Source organism: Oncorhynchus masou, chromosome 30 (assembly GCF_036934945.1).
Source record: "Oncorhynchus masou masou isolate Uvic2021 chromosome 30, UVic_Omas_1.1, whole genome shotgun sequence".
NCBI classification, from domain to species: Eukaryota; Metazoa; Chordata; class Actinopteri; order Salmoniformes; family Salmonidae; genus Oncorhynchus; species Oncorhynchus masou.
The window spans coordinates 48,348,380-48,372,922 of record NC_088241.1 but is presented as its reverse complement, the minus strand read 5'-3'; the positions used below and the strand labels follow the sequence as shown (position 1 = coordinate 48,372,922).

General features: G+C 41.5%; 1 protein-coding gene across 1 annotated transcript in view; it reads left to right on the top strand.

Annotated features, from left to right (window-relative positions):
- The window catches only part of olfm3a (olfactomedin 3a), a 29,313-nt gene extending 5,891 nt beyond the window's left edge, over positions 1-23,422 (top strand). Inside the window, exons 2-6 of the mRNA XM_064949894.1 lie at positions 8,116-8,259; positions 16,774-16,929; positions 20,151-20,370; positions 21,449-21,555; positions 21,977-23,422. Coding sequence (XP_064805966.1) covers positions 8,116-8,259; positions 16,774-16,929; positions 20,151-20,370; positions 21,449-21,555; positions 21,977-22,654 — 1,305 coding nt within the window. The 3' untranslated portion in view covers positions 22,655-23,422. The remainder of the gene's footprint in view (positions 1-8,115; positions 8,260-16,773; positions 16,930-20,150; positions 20,371-21,448; positions 21,556-21,976) is intronic.
- The last annotated feature ends 1,121 nt before the right edge of the window (positions 23,423-24,543 follow it).

Sequence of the window (24,543 nt, the reverse complement as noted above, 5' to 3'; positions counted from 1 at the left end):
TTAAAGCTCCATTCAAACTGTACATCAAAGTAACACGGTTACGGGACAGACTTCACACAAGTTTCATGCACAGAGGATTACAAAACATTAATAGCAACATTTTTGTCTCACATACACACTACAGTACAGTGTACAGTACCTGTCCAGCCAATACACAGTACAATCAAAATCAAATACATTTTTATTTGTCGCATGCTGCGTAAACAACAAGTGTTGACTAACTTTGAAATGCTTACTTACGGGTCCTTCCCAACAATGTAGAGAGAAGAAAATAGAGAAAAAATAGAAAAGTAAAACACGCAAGTAATAGTAGATACACAATGCGTAATGATAACTAGGGGTACCAGTACCGAGTCCATGTGCAATGAGTAATGATAACTAGGGGTACCAGCACCGAGTCCATGTGCAATGAGTAATGATAACTAGGGGTACCAGTAACGAGTCCATGTGCAATGAGTAATGATAACTAGGGGTACCAGCACCGAGTCCATGTGCAATGAGTAATGATAACTAGGGGTACCAGTAACGAGTCCATGTGCAATGAGTAATGATAATTAGGGGTACCAGTAACGAGTCCATGTGCAATGAGTACTGATAACTAGGGGTACCAGTACCGAGTCCATGTGCAATGAGTAATGATAACTAGGGGTACCAGTACAGAGTCCATGTGCAATGAGTAATGATAACTAGGGGTACCAGTACTGAGTCCATGTTCAATGAGTAATGATAACTAGGGTACTAGTACCGAGTCCATGTGCAGGAGTATGAGGTAATTGAGGCATAAACACTATATATATACAAAGTATGTGGACACCCTTTCAAATGAGTGGATTTGGCTATTTCATCCACACCCGTTGCTGACTGGTGTATAAAATCAAGCACACAGCCATGCAATCTCCATAGACAGACATTGGCAGTAGAATGGCCTTACTGAAGAACTCATTGACTTTTAAAGTGGCACTGTCATAGGATGCCACCTTTCCAACAAGTTAGTTCATCAGATTTATGCCCTGTTAGAGCTGCCCTGGTCAACTGTAAGTGCTGTTATCGTGAAATGGAAACGTCTAAGTGCAACAACGACTCAGCCGCGAAGTCGTAGGACACACTAGCTCACAGAACTGGACCGGCGAGTGCTGAAGAGCGTAGAGCTTAAAAATCGTCTGTCCTCGGTTGCGACACTCAATACCGAGTTCCAAAACTGCCTCTGGAAGCAACGGCAGTTCGTCAGGAGCTTCATACAATTGGTTGCAATGGCCAGGCAGCCGCACACAAGTCTAAGACCACCATGCGCAATGCCAAACGTCGGCTGTAGTGGTGTAAAGCTCGCCGCCATTAGACTCTGGAGCAGTGGAAAAGCGTTCTCTGGAGTAATCAATCACGCATCACCACCTGGCAGTCTGACGGACGAATCTGGATTTGGTGAATGCCTGGACAACACTGCCTTTTCATGGTTTAGGCTAGGCACCTTAGTGAAGGGAAATCTTAACGCTACAGCATACAATGACATTCCAGATGATTCTGTACTTCCAACTTTGTGGCAGCAGTTTGGGGAAGGCCCTTTCCTGTTTCAGCATGACAATGTCCCTGTGCACAAAGTGAGGTCAGAAATGGTTTGTTGAGATTGGTGTGGAAGGACTTGACTGGCCTGGAAGGACTTGACTGGCCTGCACAGAGCCCGGGACCTCCACCCCGTGGAGCACCTTTGGGATGAATTGGAACACTGACTGCGAGCCAGGCCTAATCGCCCAACATCAGTGCCCAACTTCACTAATTCTATTGTGGCTGAATGGAAGCAAGTCCCTGCAGCAATGTTCCAACATCTAGTGGAAATCCTTCACAGAAGAGAGGAGGCTGTTATAGAAGCAAAGTGGGGACTAACTTCATATTAATGTCCATGATTTTGGAATGAGATGTTCGAAGAGCAGGTGTCCACATAATTTTGGTAATGTAGTATATGTACATATAACTAGGAATAAAGTAACAGATAATAAACAGTAGCAGCAGCAGATGTGATTATTCAAAAAAGTGCAAAGAGGTTGACTTTCAGCCTCCCGAGAAGGAAGATGCATTGTTGTGCCCTGTTGAACTCTGGGTTGGTGTGTTGGACCATGATAGATCATTAGTGATTTGGACACAGAGGAACTTGAAGCTTTCGACCCGCTAAACTACTGCCCCATCGATGTGAATGGAGGCATGCTCTGCCCTCCATTTAATGTTGCCCATGATCAGCTACTTTGTCTGGCTGACATTGAGGGAGAGGTTATTGTCCTGGCACCACACTGCCAGGTCTCTGACCTCCTTCTATAGGTGTTCTCGTTGTCGATGATCAGACCTACCAATGTTGTGTCTTTGGCAAACTTAATGATGGCCATGCAGGCGTGGGTGAACAGGGAGTACAGGAGGGGACTAAGCACTCACTCCTGAGAGGCCACCGTGTTGAGGGTCAGCATGGCAGATGTGTTGTTGGCTACTCTCACCACCTGAGGGTGTTCCGTCAGGAAGTCCAGTATCCAGTTGCAGAGGGAGGTGTTTAGTCCCAGGGTCCATAGCTTAGTGATGAGCTTGGAGGTTGAAATGGTGTTGAACGCTGAGCTGTATTCAATGAATTTCCGAGAAACATAGGATATTACAGTTCTCCAGGTCCCATTGATGGGATAGTTTCGAACGGAGCTCGTCCAGTTTGTTCACCAGTGATTGTACATTCACGAATAGAACAGGTAGTAGAGGTGGATTATTTACTCCATAGTTTCATCAGGGTACCCGCACGTCGGCCTCTGTGTCGCTGTCTCTTTCTCTTCCGAGTGTTGGGGATTAGGGCCTATGGTTCCAGGTCGCTGTAAGTTAGATAGAGAAGCATCTGCTACAAGGCTACATTGGTTTCACACAGAGATACACTCCAAAGGCTGGTCATTAATCATTCTCACAAAATACCATTCAGTGGAGACACAGAGCCATCCCCAGTGGACCAGCACTGTTTTACTCCCTGCACAAGCATCTGTGGTTGTGTATTTCTCTCCCCCTCCTCTCTTTCTCTCTCTCTCTCTAATTCTCTTTAACCCCCTCTCTCACACTCATTATCACTTCACATCTCATGTTTGACACTCTCCATTTTCTCTCTCTCTCTCTCTCTCTCTCTCTCTCTCTCTCTCTCTCTCTCTCTCTCTCTCTCTCTCTCTCTCTCTCTCTCCCTTACCTTCACTCTCACCACACATCTCATGTGGTGACATTTGAAATTGTGTTTTTTACATTGGATTAAAGCAGAAAATTGTATATCATCGCTGAAGGTGAGGAGCAATGGGAAGGTAATTCTGCTTTGAAAGTTAACCTCTTAGTGATCCCTACACCCCCATTCCCGCTCGAATCCCGATAACGGGATTGATTTGACAACATCCAGTGAAATTGCAGCGCGCCAAATTCAAAATCAGAAATACTCATAATAAAAATTCACAAAACATACATGTGTAATATATCAAAATAAAGCTTACCTTCTTGTTAATCCAGCCGCAGTGTCAGATTTCAAAAATGTTTTACGGCGAAAGCAGACCATGCAATTATCTGAGGACAGCACCCCGGATACAAACACATGAAACTCATATTTCAACCAGCCAGGTGCGACACAAAAGTAAGAAATAACAATATAATTCATGCCTTATGTTTGAAGATATTCTTCTGTTGGCACTCCAAAATGTCCCAGAAGCATCACAAATGGTCCTTTTGTTCGATAAATTCCTTTTAAATTCCAAAATGTCCATTTATTTGCCACGTTTGATTCAGAAAATACACCGGTTCCAACTCGTCCAACATGACTACAAAGTATCTAATAAGTTACCTGTAAACTTGGTCCAAACATTTCAAACAACGTTCCTAATCCAACCTTAGGTATTTTAAAATGTAAACAATCGATCAAATTTAAGACGGGATATACTGTGTCGAAAACAAAGTGAAGCGCATTCAAGGTCGCACGCACCAAAAGACTTGAGTCCATCTGAGTGACACATGGAAATAACAGGACTACTTCTTTATTTCTCAAAAGAAAAACATTAACCAATTTCTAAAGACTGTTTACATCTAGTGTAAGCCTAAGGAACTGCAAGCAGACTCCTATTAAAAAGGTCTTACCATAGAAATCTAATGGAAAACAGATTGACCTCAAAACATTTTTTCCCTGGATGGATTGTGCTCGGGGTTTCACCTGCCAAATCGATTCTGTTATACTCACATACATTATTCAAACAGTTTTGGAAACTTCAGAGTGTTTTCTATCCAAATGTACTAATAATATGCATAACCTAGTTTCTGGGCCTGAGTAGCAGGCAGTTTACTATGGGCACGCTTTTCATTTGGATGTGAAAATACTGCCCCCTAGCCCAAAGTTAATCAACTTGTAACCCCACTTTTGAGAAAATGGCCCGTGAATGTTTTTAGTATACACCCATCAAACATCATTCACACCCTCTGAAGTCTTTGCCGCACCCATGTCTTTAAGGATTCACAGTGTAGTAAACAACCAAAGATTAACAACCAAGACTAAAAATTTTAAAGTAGTAGCAAAAAATAGTAATAAAAATAAACTGTATTTAGTCCTTTGCCTATGTCCTAATCTGACTTTGGTGCAGGTCATGTTGTTCTTCACATTACCGTCTCTGGTAAACACACACAATATCAAGTAAAATCTAAGTGTATTTGTCACATGCACAGGATACAGAAGGTGTAAACGGTAGAGTGAAATGGTTACCTGAATAGAGTCTTTTGTTTAGACATGTAGCTAGCTATCTAAACAACTGGGAACTAGGGAATCTCAGTGTGTTCAAAACAACTTGGAACTCAGAAAAAAAACGAGCCCCGACTGGGAAAAGTCGATTTCAACGGTCATCCAACTCGGAATTCCAACTCGGGAACATGGAGCCTCTTTCTAGTGCTCTGACTTTCCGACCTAAAAATTACTTGACGTCATGATTCGACCTCGTATTTTTCAACTGTTCCCAGTTGTTTTGAACGTGGCAATACACCCATACATGAATCTGCAGGTAGCTAAAGCTAAGCAACTAGGTTTTATGTTAACTAGCCAACTAACATTAGGCTATAACTAGCAATGCACGTGACTTCCTGAGATACTAATAATATTACTACAGAGATCATACACGTAACGTTAGCTAGCGAGCCAGCCAGCTACCATTAGCTAGCTTGCTAACAGTACACTTTTTAACTTGCAATGAAAACTACTTTCTGACTAAATTAGAAATGTATAATACCTGAAAATGTAGCTGGACTCTTACCTGTATACATGGATGGACACTTCTCCCTCTCTGTCATGGATGCCCTGGTTGCCCTTAATATAAATATGTAATCCAGAGACAGGTGTTTTATACAACAGCCTTCTTTCTGTGTTCTCTTTTTTGGATTCTCTCCGCATTTGGCAATCATCTCTCTACTTCCACTGGGCATTTCACTGATTTTGAAACTCTGTCAACTTCTTCCGTGACAACGACACCATTTCTTCTCCACCATTTACATTTGAAGTACCCTACAATGTCTGGTTAAGTTATATATATATTTTTTACCTAAATCAAGGATTTCCTAATTGTCTGATTCATTTTCAGAGTCAGAGAGAATCAGCATGGCACGATCATCCTCCAGAAAGTAGTCCATCACAACTTTTTCCCACTAAGCTTGGTCAATAGCGCTATAAACTTCAACGCAGCAACATTGAGAGTAGAAGCAAAATGTTTTCAGTTCTTCATGATATCTTAAAAAAAAGCTGTGGTAGAAGGGATTATCCACACTCATTTCATAGAGAGAAGCATGCTACACGGCAGAACAATCCGAACTCATCTCTCGGCATGTCCAGTCCATCCATTATCTCAGCCAATCATAGCTAGCGGGAAGGTACCTGTATTTTTCCATGGAGAAACCAACTAGGCTCATGCTTTTCTTTGTATGTACAGATGGCATACACGTTTGTTATTCAGGCACATGAAAGTTCACATGTTCCAGAAGGTATTTCTGCAACATCAAGTTAAAATGCCTCTCCTGTGAAGTAGTGACGTGTGGCATACGCCAAGTTTCTTGAAATGGGTCACTCATGTTCGACTCTCCATCTCTCTCCCTTTCATTTTCTCTGTTCCTGGCTCTCTCTCTTTCTATCTCTCTCTCTCTCTCTCGGAAGTGAAACAGCAACAGAAATATGAGTTTATAGTTCAGCCTTGAATGGAAAGGTTGTCAGAGAGTTGTACTTTTAAAGGAATGGAGAAAAAGAGACAGAAGACAGAGACAGAAATAACGTGTTTTAATATAGAGTGGCCTTGTCCAATGTCCTTAGTTGTTGTACATGGCATGAGCATGACTTATATTTCCTATACTTTTGCGGAAGATATACAGACCATTCAAAAGTTTGGACACACCTACTCATTCAAGGGTTTTTCTTAATTTGTACTATTTTCTACATTGTAGAATACTAGTGAAGACATCACAACTATGAAATAACACATATGGAATCATGTAGTAACCAACAAGTGTTAAACAATCAAAATATATGTTATATTATAGATTATTCAAAGTAGCCACCATTTGCTTTGGCAGCTTTGCACACTCTTGGCATTCTCTCAACCAGCTTCACCTGTAATGCTTTACAAAAAGTCTTGAAGCTGTTCCCACATATGCTGAGCACTTGTTGGCTGCTTTTCATTTTTTCCGCGGTCCAACTCATATCATACCATCTGAATTGGTTTGAGGTCGGTTGATTGTGGAGGCCAGGTCATCTGATGCAGCACTTCATCACTCTCCTTCTTGGTCAAATAGTCCTTACACAGCCTGGAGGTGTGTTGGGTCATTGTCCTGTTGAAAAACAAATGATGGTCCCACTAAGCGCAAACCAGATGGGATGATGTATCGCTGCAGAATGCTGTGGTAGCCATGCTGGTTAAGTGTGCCTTGAATTCTAAATAAAATCACAGAAAGTGTTACCAGCAAAGCACCCCCACACCATCACACCTCCTCTTCAAATCCTCACGGTGGGAACCACATATGCGGAGATCATCTGTTCTTCTTCTCATTGGTGTCCTTTAGTGGTGGTTTCTTTACAGCAATTCTACAATGAAGGCCTGATTCACGCAGTCTCCTCTGAACAATTGATGTTGAGATGTGTATGTTACTTGAACTCTGTGAAGCATTTATTTGGGCTGCAATTTCTGAGGCTGGCAACTCTAACTGACTTATCCTCTGTAGCAGAGGTAAATCTGGGTCTTAATTTCCTGTGGCGGTCCTCATGAGAGCCAGTTTCATCATCTTCATCATCTTCATGTCTTAAAGTAATGATGGACTGTCATTTCTCTTTGATTATTTGAGCGGGTCTTGCCATAATATGGACTTGGTCTTTTACCAAATAGGGCTAGCTTCTGTATACCACCCCTACCTTGTCACAACACAACTGATTGCCTCAAACACAAGGAAAGAAATACCACAAATTTCCACAAATTAACTTTTAATAAGGCACGGCACCCCTGTTCATTGAAATGCATTCCAGGTGACTACCTCATGAAGCAGGTTCAGAGAATGTCAATAGTGTGCAAAGTTGTCATCAAGGCAAAGGGTGGCTACTTTGATAAATCTTAAATATATCTAGATTTGTTAAACACTTTTTTGCATACTACATGATTCTACAAATGTGTTGTTTCATAGTTGTGATGTCTTCACTATTATACTACAATGTAGAAAATAGTAAAAATAAAGAAAATCCCTTGAATGAGTAGGTGTGTCCAAACATTTGAATGGTATTGTGTATATCTATCACTTTATATCAGTAGTTCCCAACCTTTTTCGGTTACTGTACTACCAACTGAATTTTGCTCTGTCTGGAGTACCCCTGAAGTACCCGCTCATGTGCATGGTCTTATGAGTCTTCTCAAGACCAAGTCCCCCCCAGGAGACCTTATACCCCTGGTTGGAACCACTGCTTTCTATCACTAGCTATTTGAAAATCTAGCTACCAGCTTACATTGGAAAATGTTGTCTGTCGTCCAACGGCATTTACCCACAGTAACGATTCCCTTCACCAATATTTTCCTGTGTGTGCATGTGTGCGTGTGTGCGCGTGCTCGTGTGTGCGCGTGCATGTAGACAATTGGGCCTAAGGAGGGTTGGCAGGTGTACAGCTCTGCCCAGGATGCCGATGGTCGGTGTATCTGCACGGTGGTGGCACCTGAACAGAACCTCTGTTCCAGAGATGCCAAGGGAAGACAGCTCCGCCAGCTACTGGAGAAGGTACCCCGCAAACATGCACGCACACACACACGCACTCACACGCACTCACACGCACTCACTCACTCACTCACTCACTCACTCACTCACTCACTCACTCACTCACTCACTCACTTACACACACACACACACACACACACTAATACAAACTACCCCTTAGTCTCTCTTTATTGTTCTCCCTCCCTCTGTCTCCTTCCCTCTCTCTTTCTCTCTCCCCCCTTTCTCTCCCTCTCTTTCTCTCTACCCCCTTTCTCTCCCTTTCTCGTTCTCCCTCCCTCTGTCTCTCTCTCTCTCCCTCTTTCTCTCGGTCCGCTGCTGTCACCCTTTTTAGCTCTTTCCAGGAATCAGCTGACCTTCAACGGATGTGTCAGATGAACACACAACACCTACCATAGAATGAACACACAACACCTACCATAGAATGAACACACAACACCTACCATAGAATGAACACACAACACCTACCATAGAATGAACACACAACACCTACCATAGAATGAACACACAACACCTACCATAGAATGAACACACAACACCTACCATAGAATGAACACACAACACCTACCATAGAATGAACACACAACAACAACCATAGAATGAACACACAACACCTCCTATACAATTAAGCAACTAGCTCTCAGTCTCACATCAGAATTAGACGTTCATCCATGTTTCTCAAGTGTCAAATGTCTAAGTGTTTAAGGTTAAGTTTAGCCATTAACGCTGAACATTTAAGGTTAGAGTTAAGTTCAGGCATTAACTCTGAAATCCTGAGGTTAACCCTTTGACACGTACCAACAAACGGATGAGATCATTCTATAGTGGTCCCTGCAGCATACGCTCAAACCGGTGTGATTGGTAATGCTTATTTAGAACGTCCAGTTTTCATTGACACAACAGTCAGCGTTTGAGCTGGCCATACTGTTTTCTCACAAAAGCATTTTGCACAAACACAGTCCTTACAAAGTTATGTCCTGAATGTGACCAGTTTATTTTTGGATGCAATGTTCAGACATTCCACAGAAGTAGCGACAGCATAACACAAACATCCAAACTGGAAAATGTAGGCTAAATTAGTCCTAGCGTTAACTGAGGAAAGATTGATGTAACTTAAGCGGTCATATTTAGCTAACTCTTTTACTGACAGAAACCACAATATGAATTAACTAATAGCAAATACTATTTCCAATTCATCACATCATGGGTGAGCTCACCATTGATACAAATAATTGAGTAAAACACTTTCTAGAAATCAAAAGTAATCTGACAATGGGTAGTTTTTACACACCACCATATTTGATTTTTCGCGTCAACCAAAGAGAAGAAGAGGAGATGAGAGGAATTTGGTCTGTTTGCAGTATGCATGTTGAAAGGGGTGTGTCATCAGGAGTTTACTCGAAAGATGAGGGAACCATTCCTTCACCTCATTACAGTATCTTTGATCTGACAGAATGCAGTGTATAATGTCAACAAACATGGCTTCACACATAGCTAGCAAATAACTAAGCGTTAGCTCATCATAATCAGTACAACCTTCAAGAAATTATTTTACACGAATCATAGGTGTCCATTACAATCTATGTGTCACGATCGTCATAAAGAGGAGACCAAAGCGCAGCGTGATTAGAATACATTCTTCTTTTAATGAATGAAAAACACGAAGAACACTTAAACAAAAACAACAAAACAAACATGACGCTATGACAAAGAGTGCAGACACAGGCAACTACACATAGACAATAACCCACGAACCCCAATACAAAACAGGCTACCTAAATATGGTTCCCAATCAGAGACAATGACAAACACCTGCCTCTGATTGAGAACCATATCAGGCCAAAACACATAGAAACAGACTAACTAGACATGCAACATAGAATGCCCACTCATATCACACCCTGACCAAACAAAACATAGAAACAAACAATGCAAATAATGGTCAGAGTGTGACACTATGCAATAATCGGGAATGCATTATTTGTCACCAGTACTTGAAAACATGTGAATAAAACTGTAAATACATAACACTATATACAGAAAATAATGCACTTACTTTGATAGGAACTCACACATGTCCAAAGTTATTATTTGTAAGGAAAACAACAATGAAGGCAATGTGAGTGCCAGCCAGAAAATGTGCAAGACTGTGCAAATGTCTGCATACTTGATATGCAGAAACACTTGGGAAGTGCTTGGGCTCTCCTTGAAGAGAGAAGTAGGTCCGGCTCAGTAAAGCCTCAAACATAAATTGTCTGCAACAGTGATATGGGCTACTTCTATGGGAATTAATGAGGAGGCAGAACACACCTCAGTTCTGTTGTTTGAAAATAAAACTTGTTTGAAAATAATTAGAAATTGACAAGTTGAAACATACTGTCGCCTATTGATAATTAGCAAGCAGCGAGTGTTAACTGTCCTGTTGTGTAACAATCACATTTTTGGAAAAGCGAGTGCATTCTGACATCATGCGCATAAAACAAGTCTCGCTGGGGGGCGACCGTTAGAGATATTTGGATCTCACGCATGAAAAGGTTAAATCAAAAGCTTCAAAAACGACTTTCTATCGCTGGATTCAAACATGCAATGTTCGGCAAGATGCTTGCCCATCCTCCATCCCCGTCGACAACATCCTAGCAAAACCAAAACCTACTTGAAGGTAACAGCGCTCACTGTTGCCCCAAGTGGACCGTTTCCAACTCATCTCCCGACATCCTCAGACATGGATGGACGTCAAATACTGACTTGTGTCACAGGTGACCTGGCTGCAATTAACATACAACACCTCCTACCATATAATTAACACACAACACCTATCATAGAAACAACACACAACACCTAACATAGAATCACCTAGAAGCAAAGTTACAGCACTCGGCAACATCTTAGGAACACCTGTTGCGATAGGGTTAAAAGTCACGGTACACTACAAAGGGAGTTTTATCTTTTTACAGTGAAAGATCCCTTATAAATGATGCTATGTGTATTAAGTGCTGGAACTCAGTATACACGGTTATCTTCTTCACTCTGAAGTGATCTATCATACACATTACTGGACCTCTGCGATGCCAGCACATAAGTAGAGTGATTTAAGAGAATGTCATTTATACCTGTGTGTGTGTGATGAATGGCTAGGTTGTTAATCATATGAGAGGAGAAGCTAATCGTATGATTAATATGCAGATGTAGGCAGAATGTTGTATCTGTTGCTGTCTGTTGAGGAGGATCGTGTTGTTAACTTGTGATTCATGTTTTTCAATGTTCAACATGGTATAAATATAAGAAAAGTAAGGCACAGATGGATAATGTCTTGAATAATTGTATTTTTCTTTTCAACATCCATTTCAGGTGTAGGGATATATGTTTAAATAGAGTTTTCAAACAGGTCTGAATTCCAACATTTCCTGAGGTGTGTGTACCTAATTCAAACTTTCACATACATGACCATTTTTTTTTTACAATCGCTAACATCCTTTTGTCCAATCTGTAGTCACATCTTCAAAAATCTAAACACAATTAGCACAACATCCATCTGTTGCGGGCCATCCCATAAACACAATTGGTGTTGTTTTCACAGAATATGCAGTCAATTAACAGGTTTCTGAAATGCTTATATTTTTTTTACATACAAGCTTACCCAATACCAAAATGATGGATCTTTCTTGTCTTATTTACAAATGCTTGCACACAGCATGCCAGAAATGAAGACCTAATGTTCAAAACTTTAAATATATTATAAAGCCTCTACTTCTGCAACAGCAGCAGCTCAAAAGCTATATTGAAACAGCTGATAACAATTTTTAATGAACAGATCATTGAAACATTGAGAAATATCTGATTTACTGTAAATTGTGTAAAATAGACCAACCACAGCTGATTCCAATCTCAATCGGAGACATAGACAGGTGTTGAAGTTCTTTCAATTACATGGACATACACAGTAAAAAGGGGACTCTTTGATTTGATTTTGTTCAATGTGGATACAAAACAACACAGAGGAGCAGAGAGAGAAAAAATTAATGTTTGGACAAGGAAGAGGCGTAGTTGGACCAGGGAGAGAAGTAGCTGGACCAGGCAGAGGAGTAGTTGGACAAGGACAAGTGAGAAGGAGAGGTAGGGGGAGAGGAGTAAGAATGCGTGGTGGTGTTCAAAGGAGAGTATGAGCTGTTGTCACTGATGACATAAGAGCCAACATCATAGACCATGTGATAAACCATGGTCTATCACTGAGAGAGGCTGGTGAAAGAGTCCACTCTAATACCATGGTCTATCACTGAGAGAGGCTGGTGAAAGAGTCCACTCTAATACCATGGTCTATCACTGAGAGAGGCTGGTGAAAGAGTCCACTCTAATACCATGGTCTATCACTGAGAGAGGCTGGTGAAAGAGTCCAGCCTAATACAGTGGTCTATCACTGAGAGAAGCTGGGAAAGAGTCCAGCATAATACGATGGTCTATCACTGAGAGAGGCTGGTGAAAAAGTCCAGCCTAATACTATGGTCTATCACTGAGAGAGGCGGGTGAAAGAGTCCAGCCTAATACGATGGTCTATCACTGAGAGAGGCTGGTGAAAGAATCCAGCATAATTCCAAAGTCTATCACTGAGAGAGGCTGGTGAAAGAGTCCACATAATTCCATGGTCTATCACTGAGAGAGGCTGGTGAAAGAGTCCAGCCTAATACTATGGTCTATCACTGAGAGAGGCGGGTGAAAGAGTCCAGCCTAATATGATGGTCTATCACTGAGAGAGGCTGGTGAAAGAGTCCAGCCTAATACCATGGTCTATCACTGAGAGAGGCTGGGGAAAGAGTCCAGCCTAATACGATGGTCTATCACTGAGAGAGGCTGGTGAAAGAATCCAGCATAATTCCAAAGTCTATCACTGAGAGAGGCTGGTGAAAGAGTCCACATAATTCCATGGTCTATCACTGAGAGAGGCTGGTGAAAGAGTCCAGTCTAATACCATGGTCCTATCACTGAGAGAACCTGGTGAAAGAGTCCAGTCTAATACCATGGTCTATCACTGAGAGAGGCTAGTGAAAGAGTCCAGCCTAATACCATGGTCTATCACTGAGAGAGTCTGGTGAAAGAGTCCAGTCTAATACCATGGTCTATCACTGAGAGAGGCTGATGAAAGAGTCCAGCCTAATTCCATGGTCTATCACTGAGAGAGTCTGGTGAAAGAGTCCAGCCTAATACCATGGTCTATCACTGAGAGAGGCTGGTTAAAGAGTCCAGTCTAATACCATGTTATATCAATCAGAGAGGCTGGTGAAAGAATCCAGCCTAATTCCATGGTCTATCACTGAGAGAGGCTGGTGAAAGAATCCAGCCTAATTCCATGGTCTATCACTGAGAGAGGCTGGTGAAAGATTCCAGCCTAATACCATGGTCTATCACTGAGAGAGGCTGATGAAAGAGTCCAGCCTAATTCCATGCTCTATCACTGAGAGAGTCTGGTGAAAGAGTCCAGCCTAATATCATGTTCTATCACTGAGAGAGGCTGGTGAAAGAGTCCAGCTTAATACCATGGTCTATCACTGAGAGAGGCTGGTGAAAGATTCCAGCCTAATACCATGGTCTATCACTGAGAGAGACTGGTGAAAGAGTTTGTTCCTCTAAAGGACGCAACGTCTTCCTCCCTCTGGGGGAAGAGGAAAGCTCCTCAGTGAAGACCAAGAGCATGCCATTGTAGGATTGGTCATTGCTGACAATCCAACAAAACTGAGAGAAATTCAGACCATTGTAGAGGACAAGCTGGTATTTCACAATGTGTAAATCATCAGCCTGATTACCATTGTTCAGACTCTGACCAAACATAGAGTTCGAATGAAACAGTTGTACACGGTTCCTTTTGAAAGGAACAGTGAGCGGGTCAAGGAACTCCGGCACCAATACGTCCAGGTATGATGTCTCTCCAATATGTCTAGTTATATAGTGAGTTTTACACTATGCTACTTAGTACATACAGTAAGACATACTGAAAAGCATTAACACATAATGTGTTTGATTTCTTTCAGAGAGTCATGGAGTTGGAGGCTAAACAGACCCCACATGAAATCATTTATGAAGATGAGGCAGGGTTTAAACTGACAAAAATACGTCGGAGGGGAAGAAATGTCACCGGGAAAAGGGCCACTGTTGATGTGCCGGGTCAGAAAGGAGCAAATATCACAATGTGTGCTGCAGTCTCCAGTGTTGGTCTGGTCCTGCAGAAATGCCAGATTGGTCCCTACAACATTGAGCGCTTTCTTTTGACCTCAACCAACAACTGGTGCCAGAAGCAGAAAAGGAACAGGTGGGAGGAAACATGAGGACATTTGTGATTGCATGGGACAATGTAACATTCCACCATTCACATGCAATCACAAACTGGTCTGCAGCCCATCCAAGAATGGTTTCCCTTTTGCTCCACACTTCTCACGTTTCCTCTCCACTTCTCACCTTTCCTCCCCACTTCTCACCTTTCCTCAACACCATTGAGGAATCTTTTCTACCTGGAGGTGGAAAGTGTATGATCATCGGCCACATGACAAAATCCCCTCCTGGATGCAATGGATGCCGGCTGCAGAGACCTCTCAGCTGAAGACTGCCAGGGGTGGATAAGGCAGGCCAAGAGTTTCTATCCAAGGTGCAGAGACGTCTCAGCTGAAGACTGCCAGGGGTGGATAAGGCAGGCCAAGAGTTTCTATCCAAGGTGCAGAGACGTCTCAGCTGAAGACTGCCAGGGGTGGATAAGGCAGGCCAAGCGTTTCTATCCAAGGTGCAGAGACATCTCAGCTGAAGACTGCCAGGGGTGGATAAGGCAGGCCAAGTGTTTCTATCCAAGGTGCAGAGACATCTCAGCTGAAGACTGCCAGGGGTGGATAAGGCAGGCCAAGAGTTTCTATCCAAGGTGCAGAGACGTCTCAGCTGAAGACTGCCAGGGGTGGATAAGGCAGGCCAAGCGTTTCTATCCAAGGTGCAGAGACATCTCAGCTGAAGAATGCCAGGGGTGGATAAGGCAGGCCAAGTGTTTCTATCCAAGGTGCAGAGACATCTCAGCTGAAGACTGCCAGGGGTGGATAAGGCAGGCCAAGCGTTTTTATCCAAGGTGCAGAGACATCTCAGCTGAAGACTGCCAGGGGTGGATAAGGCAGGCCAAGCGTTTCTATCCAAGGTGCAGAGACGTCTCAGCTGAAGACTGCCAGGGGTGGATAAGGCAGGCCAAGAGTTTCTATCCAAGGTGCAGAGACATCTCAGCTGAAGACTGCCAGGCGTGGATAAGGCAGGCCAAGCGTTTCTATCCAAGGTGCATAGTGAGAGACGACATAAGATGTGATGTGGACGAGAACATGTGGCCAAAATGCTGAAGATGGTATAGATTAGAACAGGACTGGACATGTTTGTGTTTTTTCCTTCTCTGACGTTTTTACAGTAATTGTGTTTTATTTTTACACATTGGGAACCAAAAGCCATGTATGTTGGATTTTTTGTTGATCACTGGCAGCAATTTCATGTTGCTAAATAAAGCTTTTACTGCAGCAATTCTGTCACTTACTATTCTTTTCTATTGTACATTCTATAAAATAAAGATGACTCATTCACTTTTCGATAATGTGTTGCCAAAAATGCACACAATTGACACTCAACCCAAAAATGTAGAGTGGTTTACAGTAAAAGGAAACTGAATTAAAAAGAACAATGGATTTCATGTTGTCTATTGTATGCAGGTTCTGAAACATGAAAAGTATTGCAGTTTTTGTAATGCCATCAACTGTTAGTATTTTGAAAGTTGTTGTGCTATGATTGACTATATGTTCCTCTTGGATAGAAAACATTTGCCAGTGTTTTGACAGAATGATTAGATATTGAGTCGGGTTTGCCGTGTTTTGATAGAATTAGTGCACGTAGAGAAAGTTGTTTTGCATTTTGAAATGTAAAGATGGTATTTAATGAACAAAATTAGGTTTTGAGCAGAAAATGAACTATTTGACTAATTGTGTGACGTAGGTGTGTTGCTATGTTAAGAGTTTATTAAAAAGTAACTTAACTATAGGTAAACGCTTGTTAGCAATCGTAAAAAAAGTTTTAAAAGTTTTAAAAGACTGTAAGCCATGCTTTGTTGTCAATGGGAGAATGGGAGTGTTATACCTAAATCCGAGTTAGCCTAAGGATCTCAAGTTAGGAGTCAGTTCAGGAGTCCGTATTGGCCCAGACATGTTTGAGACGGTTGTATAGATTTGATTTAGCCTGGTCCCAGATATGTTTGTGCTGTCTTGCCAGCTCCTATGGTCATTGACATGCACAACACAAATAGATCTAGGACCAGGCTGGATGTGCTTGTCTTATTTGCTGTGGTCCAGGTGTAGAACATCTTTCAGATGGTTGTTGGACATGTGTTTGTCTTGTTGGTAAAACATTAGTTACGATGATGGTATGTAACATTCATAAAGTATTCATTAAACCTTGATATCCTTGACATGAATGTCTATACGTCTCTGTTACAACATATACAGTATTTACCCTACTCTGGTCCAGGTGCAGAACATGTCCCAGTCCATTGAGGTGTTGAACCTACGAACTCAGAGGGACTTCCAGTATGTCATGAAGATGGAGAATCAGATGAAAGGGCTCCGGACCAAGTTCAGACAGGTAGAAGATGACAGGAAGACTATTATGGCCAAGAACTTCCAGGTACAGAACATTAAAGCACCAGCATACATTGAAGGAAGAATACATTGATGTACAGAACATTACAGCACTGAAATACATTGAAGTAAATAACATTACAGCACTAGAATACATTGATGTACATAACATTACAGCACTAGAATACATTGATGTACATAACATTACAGCACTAGAATACATTGATGTACATAACATTACAGCACTAGAATACATTGATGTACAGAACATTACAGCAGTAGACTACATTGATGTACATAACATTACAGCAGTAGAATACATTGATGTACATAACATTACAGCAGTAGAATACATTGATGTACAGAACATTACAGCACTAGAATACATTGATGTACATAACATTACAGCAGTAGAATACATTGATGTACAGAACATTACAGCAGTAGAATACATTGATGTACAGAACATTACAGCACTAGAATACATTGAAGTACAGAACATTACTGCACTAGAATACATTGAAGTACAGAACATTACTGCACTAGAATTACAGCACTAGAATACATTGACGTACAGAACATTACTGCACTAGAATACATTGAAGTAAATAACATTACAGCACTAGAATACATTGAAGTACAGAACATTACTGCACTAGAATTACAGCACTAGAATACATTGACGTACAGAACATTACAGCACTAGAATACATTGAAGTAAATAACATTACAGCACTAGCATACATTGAAGTACTGCACATTTTTTATAAACAGGCCCAGGTGTTTTGCCTGACCACATGACTTGACCAGAGATGTTTACTTACAATTTTAAACACTGTGAGAGACACTCATTAGGAAATGTGTTAGATCAATTAAAAAATATACAGTACCAGTCAAAAGTTTGGACACACCTACTCATTCATTGGTTTTTCCTTTATTTGTACTATTTTCTACATTGTAGAATAATAGTGAAGACATAACCAAAAAAGTGTTAAACAAATAAAAATGTTATATTTTAGATTCTGCAAAGTAGTCACCCTTTGCCTTGATGACAGCTTTGCCCACTCTTGGCATTCTTTCAACCTGCTTCATGAGATCTGCAACCTGCTTCACCTGGAATGCATTTAAATTCACTGGTGTGCATTAAGAGTCAGTTGTGTTGTGACAAGATAGGAGTGGTATACAGAAGATAGCATATTATGGCAAGAACAGCTCAAGTAAGCAAAGAGAAACGGCGGTCCATCGTTACTTTAAGACATGAAGGTCAGTCAATATGGAATTTTGAAAGTTTCTTCAACTGCAGTCGCAAAAACAGATCAAGCGCTATGATGAAACTGGCTTTGATGAGGACCGCCACAGGAAAGGAAGACCCAGAGTTGCCTCTGCTACAGAGGATAAGATCATTAGAGTTACCAGCCTAAATGCTTCACAGAGTTCAAGTAACAGACTGTGTGAGCGAATGAGCGAATTTCTGCAAAGAAATCATGACTAAAGGATACCAATAAGAAGAAGAGACTTGCTTGGGGCAAGAAACACAAGCAATGGAGATTAGACCGGTGGAAATCTGTCCTTCGGTCTGATGAGTCAAAACGTGAGATTTTGTGTCACAACCACCTTGTCTTTGTGAGACGCAGAATAGGTGAATGGATGATCTCTCCATGTGTGGTTCCCACCATGAAGCATGGAGGAGGATGTGTGATGTTGTAGGGATGCTTTGCTGGTGACACTGTCTGTGATTTATTTAGAATTCAACGCACACTTAACCAGCATAGCTACCACAGCATTATGCAGCGATACGTCATCACATCTGGTTTGCACTTAGTGGGACTATCATTTGTTTTTCAGCACGACAATCACCCCTCCAGGCTGTGTAAGGGCTATTTGACCAAGAACAAGAGTGATTGAGTGCTGCATCAGATGACCTGGCCTCCACAATCACCCAACCTCAACCCAATTGAGATGGTTTGGGATGAGTTGGACAGCAGAGGGAAGGAAAAGCAGCCAACAAGTGCTCAGCATATGTGGGAACTCCTTCAAGACTGTTGGAAAAGCATTCCAGGTGAAGCTGGCTAAAAAAATGCCAAGAGTGTGCAAAGTTGTCATCAAGGCAAAGCATGGCTACTTTGAAGAATCGAAAATCAAAAATGTATTTGATTTTTTTATCACTTTTTTGGTTACTACATGATTACATGTGTGTCCTAGATTTGAAGTCTTCACTATTATTCTACAATGTAGAAAATTGTAAAAAAAAAAGAAGAAAAACCCTTGAAAAAATACCCTGTACTCTATATACATTACTGTTCAAAACTTTTGGGTCACAACGTGCCATTGGAACACAGGAGTGATGGTTGCTGATAATGGGCCTCTGTACACCTATGTAGATAATCCATAAACAATCAGCTGTTTCCAGCTACAATAGTCATTTACAACATTAACAATGTCTACACTGTATTTCTGATCAATTTGATGTTATTTTAATGGACAAATAATGTGCTATTCTATCGAAAACAAGGACATGTATAAGTGACCCCAAACTTTTGAATAGTAGTGTATATACTTCTCGATGTTACCCATATTTCACTTTATTTTCAACACCCCCTTTTTTCCTCTACTCTCTTCCCTCTTCCCTATGGCTCAGCCTGGTCTCAGCCATATAAAGCACACTATATGTATTTATTTAGACATCCAAGATGTATGATATGTACTAATGGTCTAGTTAATTTAAACAGAAACTAAAGTAGTCAGCGAGGATGGTTGGGCGTATATTGCGACTGCCTAGCAATACAAAGGTTCTGTGTTCGAGAATCTAACCTTAACCCATTACACCTAACCTGCTACTTGAATTGTCCTAACCTTTTCCATTAGTTCTTCTAACCATCAACATAAATTTCCCCCTTAATTGTCCTTCGTCGTTACCACGCAACACGCAACCCGGTCTCAGAAAAATACATATAATTCTATACATCAATAAGTTACATCATCCAATTAGTATGCTATTGTACTACCGGGTAAGACATATGATACTATAAATCCTCTAATTTTGATCTTACTGTAACATAATGTATAACGAAATACAGTATATCATACTAAACGGACTGACAAATGTACGTACCAAATCCCACAAATTTCCTTGAGACAAGGTTGCATGGCTTCCTATCACTGCTCAGAAGGTGTGTTAAGCGTGCCTTAAGTGGTTTCTATCTCCCCTCTGGGATTTCTCTTAATCCAGGCCATTCTGTCTCTGTCCTGTGCCTGTCTCTGCTCCAGGAGCTTAAGGAGAAGATGGATGAGCTGCAGCCTCTGATCCCTGTGTTGGAGCAGTACAAGACAGACGCCCAGCTCATCTCCTCCTTTAAAGAGGAGATCAGAAACCTGTCCATGGTGCTCACAGCTATCCAGGAGGAGATGGGGGCATACGACTATGACGAGCTCTACCAGAGGGTGCTGAGACTGGACAGCAGGCTCCGCAACTGCATGGGCAAACTCAGTGAGTAGAATCAGATCAATATCAACTGCACGGGCAAACTCAGTGAGTAAAACCAGATCAATATCAACTGCACGGGCAAACTCAGTGAGTAGAACCAGATCAATATCAACTGCACGGGCAAACTTAGTGAGTAGAACCAGATCAATATCAACTGCACGGGCAAACTCAGTGAGTAGAACCAGATCAATATCAACTGCACGGGCAAACTCAGTGAGTAGAACCAGATCAATATCAACTGCATGGGCAAACTCAGTGAGTAGAACCAGATCAATATCAACTGCACGGGCAAACTCAGTGAATCATCCATTGTGTATTTATGGCTCACACCACAATAACTGTATATGGAGAAAATCAAGAATTCCTCACATAAACAGTGTTGTATTCCACTGGGTTAGGAAACTCTGAAGAGACAAAATCAGGATGAGATCTTTTAATGAGATCAGTTTTTCCTGCTGTATATAATCTACTATTTGACTCGACCTGATCTTAATGGGAAAAGGAATGAAAGGATCTTATTTATAAAAGGTAAATGGCATAATGGAGGTCAAAGATTGAGTATCTTGATATAAACGTGATATTGAACAACATAAATAAATAACTGAGAGCTAAGCATAGATAATATTATAGAATCTTTTATCACTGCGGTTTCCATGCTCAAGCACAGTTACACTGTAATATCCATAAACAAGAAAATGACTACATTCTTTCATCTGTGAATTAGTTGGAACCCCAAACACATTACTATGCATGCGCGTTTGCATACGGTGTTATGTGTGTGTGTTTGCATATTTCTGCAACTCTGCAATACCATGTGGGATACGACAAGCAGTACTGTAAAGCCCAGTATTAGTAAGCAACTTTCCCATGTAGTCAATACCTACTGCCAATTGATTGAGTCCGATATGATTGCCTTAGGCCTTAGACTTGAGTGTACGTGCTTCTGCCAGCCTGGATTTAATATGCACAGTGTTGTTGAGTAAACTCTCCGGTGGCACAGGCATGAAATTGGCTTGAGAAATCTATTTAGAAGAGGAGGAAAAAAACAGTACATCTTATCGCTGCATTTCTTTATTAACAGCATGTGGGAAATTAATGAAAATCACTGGACCTGTAACAATAAAGACATCTGGCACCCGGTTTGGGGCATGGATGACTGATCCACAGGCCTCTCAGAGAAACAACAGGGTGAGTTATGGGAGGGGAGTGGAGGAGGTGGAAGGTGGCTGGGCGTCTATGTTGGTGATAGCTCTTTCTCTGTGCGTGTCTCTGGTGACTACATCTCAGTTTTGTTTTCAGAGTATAGGGCAGGATTTATAACAATAATCTAATATTGTCATGACCAAACATCATGGTGTTGATTTTCATATAAGGCTGTTTCTGGGGATATTTAATGGCGTATAATTTAATTGAGTATAATTTAATTAGATGTATAAGGCATGTGAAGTGGTTCATATGTTATATTCATAAGGGAGATGGAGGAAATGGTGACCTTTTCGTAAAGATATTTTTGCGTGTTTGTTGCATGTTTATTCAGTCTGTGTTCAGTGTGAAAGACATCAGTTTGTGGTTTCGACTAATTCCTGCTATTCATCTTTCTTTGACATAGGTCTGGTACATGGACAGCTACACCAACAGTAAGATTGTCCGTGAGTACAAGACCATGGAAGACTTTGTGGCTAATGTGGTGTCTCGAACCTACAACCTTCCATTTAAATGGGAGGGAACCGGTCACGTAGTATACAATGGATCCCTGTACTACAACAAGTATCAGAGTAACATCATCGTGAAGTACAGTTTTGAGACAGGTCGAGTGCTGGCTCAGCGGGCTCTGGAGTACGCCGGCTTCCACAATACCTACCCCTACTCCTGGGGTGGATACTCCGACATCGATGTCATGGCCGACGAACTGGGCATGTGGGTGGTGTACGCAACCAATCAGAACGCGGGAAATATTGTCATCGCCCAGATGGATCCGGACACCCTGGAAGTCCAGAAGACATGGAACACGGAATATTCCAAACGGAATGCGGGGGAATCCTTTATGATCTGCGGAACACTCTACATCACCAACTCTCACCTGACGGGTGCTAAGGTCTACTACTCGTACTCCACCAAGACCTCCAGCTATGAGTACACAGACATCCCCTTCCACAACCAGTACTTTCACATGTCCATGTTAGACTATAACGCCAGGGAGAGGGCGCTCTATGCCTGGAACAATGGACACCAGGTGCTGTTCAATGTCACTCTGTTCCACGTCATCAAAACCGAAGATGACTCCTAGAGGAGAAATGAGAACAAATGTCAGATGTCCTCATATGGATACCATACAAATGAGAACAACAACTCTCAAAGAGAAAGCACCATCATTTGTGATATACAAGGGACCTTGTCCTAACTCCCTTGTTCATATTTGTTCTTCTCCCTAAAATGAACTGTGCTGTCTTTACATTGCCATTACTTGAAGAAATCACCTTTTTGTATTTTCTGGGCCAGAACACTTGAACACGGACAGAATGGCATTCCGTTTCCATTCTTCCTTTTTTAACTTCTAACATCGCTGCTGAAAAGACGACTTTACTGTATGGCCTTATTAACTGCTGTCTTTTGGATCCGTATCAGCCGAAGGCTCTAGATTGCTTTTGTGCATGAATGTCTGACATTTTGTCTGATGTAATTTATGATGATATATTAGCTCCGTTCCTGTTCTAGACATGTCCTTTAGTTCTCACAGTGTTTGTGGTGATGTCTATTTAAAGTATTTAAACCGGGGAGGTTGAAGATCATCCCCTCCAGACTATTTGCTGCCATGTATGTAGAGGTAATTTATAACAAAGCAAAATGGACAGTCTTATCAACTTGTTAAAAATATTGCAGTAACAATTTTATGTCTCTATGTGAGAGTTAAGTCCATATTTTTTATAAAATACTGTATCATAAAAGCGTATCTGTTTTTATTTGTCCATGTTGAATAAGGCAATACATACTCTTATAGTAAAAACAGAAATGAACCAATCCAGCACCAAATAAATCCTATGCTTTTATCTCGGTCTGAAGATGCTGCATTTTGATATCTATTGTGCCTGTAACATTTTTTGAGAGAAGTGTGACCAAAAATATAACTGAAAAAGCAAAATATCAGAGTAAAACATCAACATCTCTATGCCAAGATAAAAAGCTGAAAGAAATCATATTATGAAGGCCCCATTTATGAATGATGATGATGGTGGGGATGAAGGTGATGGCTTGCGAATATTGAAATTGTAATGTTTCCATTTCTGAGGCCTTTTCCTCTGTTGTGTTGAGTGCTATCCTTTGGCATTCCAATCAGGAAGTTCATGAACATGCAGAAAAAAGCTGGGATGATTCCCCTCTAGTCCCCACCCTCTGCATCTACTCAGGCAGGGTAGCCTAGTGGTTAGAGAGTTCAAATCCCCGAGCTGACAAGGTACAAATCTGTTGTTCTACCCCTGAACACTGTTCCTAGGCCGTCATTGAAAATAAGAATTTGTTCTTAACTGGCTTGCCTAGTTAAATAAAGGTAAAAAATAAACAAATCTGTCTAGTTTTACAGTAGTAGGCCATGAGACAGACTACGAAATGTACCACCTCTCTCCCTGCCCCTGCCCAAACAGTAAAATGCCTACCACAATCATGAATCCTTATCGATTCCCCATCTAGAGTCCTTGGCTACAAGTGTCACCCAGTGTGAGCATCTCTTCTCCACGCTGTCCCCGCTCCCACCGCACTCAAGGGAGAAAAAGAAAATCCGCACACATCAGCAGGGCTCTATTAAATCAGAAATTGCTCTTCCAGAAAAGTTGATTAGCATAGATTTTCCCACCTTTTCCCCTCTCTATGTGTCTATGTCTGGTTCAGCGGGAGGGAGGGATAAATGGATGGAGGGAGGGCTAACATTCAGTGTTGGGATCGTAATGTCAAACGCTGTCAGTTTGAATGCTCATGTCTCTATCTGTGCTCATCCAGATACTCAGTAAAAAACAGCACGCATCAAGATACTCAGTAAAAAACAACACGCATCAAGATACTCAGTAAAAACACCACGCATCAAGATACTCAGTAAAAAACACCACGCATCCAGATACTCAGTAAAAAACACCACGCATCAAGATACTCAGTAAAAAACACCACGCATCAAGATACTCAGTAAAA